General features: G+C 40.0%; 1 protein-coding gene across 3 annotated transcripts in view; it reads left to right on the top strand.

The window, feature by feature from the left end:
• The window catches only part of neil3 (nei-like DNA glycosylase 3), a 47981-nt gene extending 43347 nt beyond the window's left edge, over positions 1-4634 (top strand). For 2 of the 3 annotated variants that reach the window (XR_009804931.1, XM_061891538.1), the window contains exons 11-12: positions 223-354; positions 3593-4634. Coding sequence is in view for 2 of the 3 variants with exons in the window: in XM_061891538.1 (XP_061747522.1) it covers positions 223-354; positions 3593-3663 (203 nt within the window). In the remaining variant the exon portion in view is untranslated. Of the gene's footprint in view, positions 1-222; positions 362-3592 lie in introns of those variants that run through there. The other variant, XM_061891540.1, reaches the window with a different exon arrangement.
• The last annotated feature ends 1394 nt before the right edge of the window (positions 4635-6028 follow it).

Genomic DNA, 6028 nt, shown 5'->3' with positions numbered 1-6028 from the left:
TCATTGTCCTAAAAAGGGGTGTCCAAAGTGCGGCCCGCAGCTAATATTTGTCTTTTTCTTTTTTTTCCATTCCTCCAAAAACAAAAAAAGACAAAAAAATCCATGTTATAATCAATTATTACTTAAAAATTATAATTTTAAAATGTTTTACTAGGAAAAAATATTGCTTATGTTCTGTGGTTGCCATATTGTTGTGTTTGTGGGTTTGTTTATGTGTTTTAGATCGGATGCTAAGTTTAAGTAAAACTGAGTTGAGGATCAGCAGTCTAAACCCGAAGTGTCTCTTTAAGAGAGGCGTGTACCTTTTAGCCCAGCTGATCGGCGTTAGGACTCAACCCGGTGTGCAGCCACTTGGTAAGTTCCCGTTTGCCTTGTTTTAAGTTGTAGGCTGTCACCATGCTCATCTGTATTGTGTTGTGTTGTGTCCGCTGCTTTTTAAACTCCGCTATAGCGCTCTTGTAGATCCGGCCGCTTAGATAAATGTGTGTTTATTGCGGCACCTGTCTTAGCGTAGGTATCGCTACTTCCTGGTTTGCCGTGGGGCATTTTGGGAGTTGTAGTGATTTACTAAAGTGCACGTTGCAGAAGCTTGTAAATGGTAAATATACTGTTGGATAGATGAAACGTGCTCATGAAATATATATAACCTTATTTGAATTTTATTGTATATATGATCAACATGAGTTCCTAAATGGTTGATATTTATTATAGATTTTTATTTTTATTATTATTATTATTATTAAGGGCTTTGATTTTGGTATGAAAATGATGCACTGCATTCCTCCTTTCAGATTTATTACCTAACTAACTGATTGACCAAAACTAACTAAGCAACTAAGAACCAGCCACCAAATAATAACAACTACTGCTGCTGTTCTCCTGCTTGGAAAATAAACAAACGAAAAATATACAAACTGGAAATCTTGAGTATTAACCTGTGCACACTTTCCGTGGGGAAAACGGAACACATATAAAAACATCAAAATTTTTACAAAAGAGAATAAAAAAAACAAAATAATAGTTCAAACTTAAAATCGACATATTTCCAGTGGTTAGCTCCGAGTTACGAAACCGCTTTATTATGAAGCTGACTGTGGCGCGATCTTTCTGACGTCACTTCCTGTGTGGGGCGTGTTCTTTATGGCGTCACTTCCTGTGTGGGGCGTGTTCTTTATGGCGTCACTTCCTCTCCGAACTCAGTTTGTAAACGTTCAATGAGTCCATACAAAGTGCACTTACCCGTGTAAAACATTGTCTGAAGGAGGGGAACATTAAACGATGGTTTAGTGTGGCTGACACGGGGTTTAGGCTAAATAATTATTCATTGAAGGGGTGATCCGGCTTAGTGTAGACATAGTCTAAGTTTTAGTCTAAATGGGGGTTGGATTTAGCAACTTTTTTACATAGCGGCTAAAAATGTTTCTTCTGTTCGGTTTTTATGATGGCGGAATTTGCTAATGAAGAACTATGCACCATTAAACCAATACTCACACAACATTGCAAGATACTTGACTTGTCTTTATGACTTATTATCATTGCGGTCAATTGCGTTGGCAGTGATTGGCACCTGTCAATAAAGCCCACTTCTTACCTGCTGTCATTTTTTTTATACAAACTCCAGCTGCACCTTAGTGATGTTCACCTCCCCACGCGGCCATTTTTTATTTATACCACCTATTGCATGAATGCCATTAGCATGAATTAGCACTGCGGCTCTGAGAAGAACGTGTTCCCCTGAGTGGAGGAATATTGGGAGTCCTTCATCTAGGTGTGTTGTGATGTGACGTCTTAGCCGCATGCTCGTTATTGGCAGCAGAGATCCGGTTCAGGCAGGGACCAGCTCAGGACGGCGGCTTTGTCATCTTTTCTCCAGGGGGCTCGTTTTTTGTTGTTTTTGTTTTTTTAGCGCACAGAAGCTGGGATGAATTTGCCCGCCGCCGGTCCCTGTGGTGGAAGTCTTGGCTGCGGACGTGGTGTTTGTGCTTGGCAAACCTCAACAGGCTGCTTGCACGGTCTTCTGTGTTTGGTCGCTCAACAAATGTTCCCACCGTTATCGGAAATCCTGTCATGTGACCGATATTTTTCTATAGTGACATTACGGAGTTTTCCGCACTTAAAAATTGTATTTTTTTCAACCAAAACCGAACAGTGTACCTTTATAGTCCGGAATTAGATGCTTGACTCCACCTCTGAGGACATCTCCAGAGGTGCATGGTTGGCAGGAGTGGGACTCGGCCGGGCCCTCCTGAGTCCGGCGCTACATTTGGGACCCAGGAGATGGCGCCATCAGAGGATGGCACTATGGACCATGCTGAACTGTCTACGGACTGGGGTCGGTGGCTTTGGGTCATCAATGAAGACGCGGGGTTTGGCGGACAGTGCGCCATGAGACTGCGGTGACCCTGATTAGAGCGCCAACCATACAATCAACATCTGCCCCTTATAAGGACCACCCTCAGAAGCCACCCTGTTCCACCTAGGACCAGAGCCACGCGACACCGAGTTGGACATCTGACGTTACACGAAAGAAAAGAACATTTGTACGGATTCATTTTGGTTTTCCTTACCGACCTTGAAGCAATTTAATTTGGTGCATGGTGTAATGATAAATGTGACCAGTAGATGGCAGTCACACATAAGAGATACGCGTGGACTGCACTATGATAGCGAAATGAAACAAGTTGAGAAAATTAGCATTTTATATTGTCAACGCTGTCCAACACCAAGGGTAAGACATAAAATCTGGAGTTGTATTTCGCAATATTATGCAAAAGTGACTTTTCTTACCTTCTGGTACCTGCTAATCTGTATGTGGGATCTGCATAAATCCTGACTAATTGCGCAAGTCCGCCTTTGTACTCCGTATCAACTCCATAGTCGATAAGCTTTTTCTTTTCCTCTATCTTCCTCCACTGTTGCCATTTCTAATATAAAGTAGTGTAAAGTTCTTACTTATATCTGTCAGTAAACTCACCATGAAAGCACTAAAACATACCGGTGTAGTGACTTTATATTATTCACCCAAGGAACTTTCGTTATTAGGGAGTTCCGGTTGGACGGTTTTTCACGGGACACATTTCTGGTTTTTGTTGTTGTTTCTGGATGAGGAGATGCTGCTCTGTTATTGATTGAAGTAAAGTCTGAATGTCATTAAAACAGTTTGCTATAATCCTTATATATGAAAAAAGATAAAAATTTAAAAAAATAGACCATTCATTGGCAGTGCGATTTATAATACGGTGCGCCCTATGGTCCGGAAAATACAATACATTTCGTTCACAGGTGTTGCGACTGCATGCTAATTTTTACACCATCCATCTTTTCTAAAGCCTTAGTTAAAGTTTCCTGTTTGGGAACATTCGACCCCTCGGTAAATGAACTAAGACCAGGCTGCCTCCATTGTTCAGTACAGATGTTTACCGGGACTACAAGCCGGAACTACTATTGCTGCGCTTCAAATTATTAAAAAAAACAAAACCTGTGCAACTTTGAGGAGGGTGGCAGTAACCCTGCCACAGAGAGAACTGCAAATGTGCTGACTTCCTTTACGACATACTGTACCTCACTACCCCTTTCCCCATTGGTTAAAAAGACGGAAGTCGATGCCATCCCCTTTGTGCTGCTAGAAAACCAAAAGAAAAAGAAGAAGAAGAAGAACTCTAGCATGCAATTACTGGTATCATGGCCGAAGCTCCAAAACAACCAAAGAAACGAAAAGTTTTGTCTGAGGAGGAAATAAAAGAAAAACAGAGCCTAATTATTATAGGCCAGTGAGGACCAACATTTGCTTTTACTCACTGACATGAGCTCAAAGACGCGGAATTAGTATAAAAAAAACAACTGTCTGTCCGTATTTCGATGTGTTTGTGTGTGTCTGTGTAGTCAGATTTGTGTGAAGCAGGAACACTGATTGGTTGTCTTTTTACATGTGACTTTTGCAACACCTCAGTAAGATGTGTGTGTCCGTGCAGCGTTCCTAACAAATGAACCTTAGACAGATCATTTTCAAGTTTTAGTACCATGACTGGTTAGTTGGTTTGCTCCAATAAAATGTTGTTGTTGCTTTTTTATTGTTTTTTTTAAGCACTATACCTTATTTTTTTAAACATCTTAACACAAAAAGGACATACACAAGCGTTTTAGGACAATAAAAAAAATTATCTGCAGTACGCTGGTGTCTTTTTAGGATTTTGTAGAAATACAGAATTTGTATTCCTGCTGTAGGAGCACATGCATTCAGAGGAGGAGCTACACCTTCATGTTTAGATACCAGTTTCACGCATTAATAACACAACATGTGAATTATTACGATTATGCTTTGATGTTTGGTTATGTATAATGTGATATTTGTACTTGAATAAATGCTTCTGCTATTCTGTACGTTACATGTTGTACAAGTTAATCATATTTGTTTTGCTGCCTGACAATTATTTACCTTCTTTTATTTATTGATAAAAATGTAATGTCCAGCCTGTTAAATAAGATGTGACTGTGGAAAACACTGTGGTAGACCAGTTGAGGAAATGTGGTCTTTCAGTCATTAGCAGCTGATAACTGAAATTTATTGGAGACAGTTTGCACTCTTTTATGTTTCATTAAAAAAAACAAATAAAATCAGTTTGCACAAATACAAAGCAGTTTTGCATTTCCCTTGCCTTTCTATTTTTTATTTATTTTTTTATTACCAAACCGACACATGTTTTTCTTCAAGTGAGAAAAATAAATATAATTCAACCAATTCTACCAAGAGTGTTATTTCATGTGCCATTTTTTGTCATCCTCTGAATCCTTCCAGCAATCTATCAGCGTTTCCTGCTGGTGAGTCCACTTTGTCGACGGGAACCAGCTAAAAAAAACTTCCTGGCGATGGATCTGCTAACTTGGCACTCGTCTCACACCAGGCGCCTCATGCTGGGTCCGCCTCTTTTTTATTTATATTTTTCCGGGTATCGGCGTCAACGTGGTTAGAGCAGAACGACTTCCTCTGCCGTCTTATAGCAAACATAACGTAACGGATGACTAAGAATGTTGTCTAACCTTGAGCGGGGTCCAACGCTCTCTTTTCCATTATTCATACCATACATACAATTTGCTCCCATATTTTATTCATTGCTCTTTTTACTTTAAACACCGGCAAGTCTCGGCGAGATGGCGGGGAGAAGTAGATGAGAGGAGTGTGACTTTCACTCTTGTCACAGGTGGAAATTAAACAACATAAAGCGGGGGAAGAGCTTTGAAAAAATACCTTTGTTAAAAACCCCGGGGATGTTTGTTTATTTTGAGGGCGGAGGAAAAACTAACCAAATAATTAGAGAATCAGGTTTCAAAGGTCATATCTTTTCTTCTTATGTTGTTTGTTTTTACATCTCTTACAACAGATCAAAGTGGGAAACATCTTTTTAACTGATAATTTATTTCCACAGCCTTTTTGTTTGCATGTTGTACTATAGATGTATGGTAGATACGATTTTTTTTATAGTCAAACCCGATTCATTATGTCGTCAACTAGTGCTGAAAATATAGTGTGCATCCCCGAATAGCTCATTTTATACCTTGACAACGTTTAATACCGTACTTTTCGGACCATAGGGCGCACCAAATCATAAGTTGCACTGCCGATGAATGGTCTATTTTCAAATACCGTATTTCCTTGAATTGCCGCCGGGTATATAGTATGCGCCTGCCTAGAATTACTGCCGGGTCAAACTCGTTTCGCAAAATATTATTTTTATTAGCGCATGTCTAGAATTTCCACCGGGTCAAACTCGTCACGTCCCGAGTGACACTTCACCTGTCATCATTTTTGTACTGTGGGATCTGCTACTCGTAAGAAGAGCTTATCAATTTAAAAAAGCAATGCAACTATAATGAACGACTCAGTTGTTGTCTGGTAAAAAATACCCTCCAAAACATTCTCGTTTGTAGAACAGGTGTCGGATAAATGAACAATTAGCCCTCACAAACTGGGGTTCTCGAGGCTCCTGTTGGGAGACGGAATAAGAGAATGATTCGTCCTTGCTGTGTTTCT

This window comes from Nerophis ophidion, linkage group LG29 (genome assembly GCF_033978795.1).
Source record: "Nerophis ophidion isolate RoL-2023_Sa linkage group LG29, RoL_Noph_v1.0, whole genome shotgun sequence".
Lineage (NCBI taxonomy): Eukaryota > Metazoa > Chordata > Actinopteri > Syngnathiformes > Syngnathidae > Nerophis > Nerophis ophidion.
This window is presented reverse-complemented; position numbering and strand designations above follow the sequence as displayed.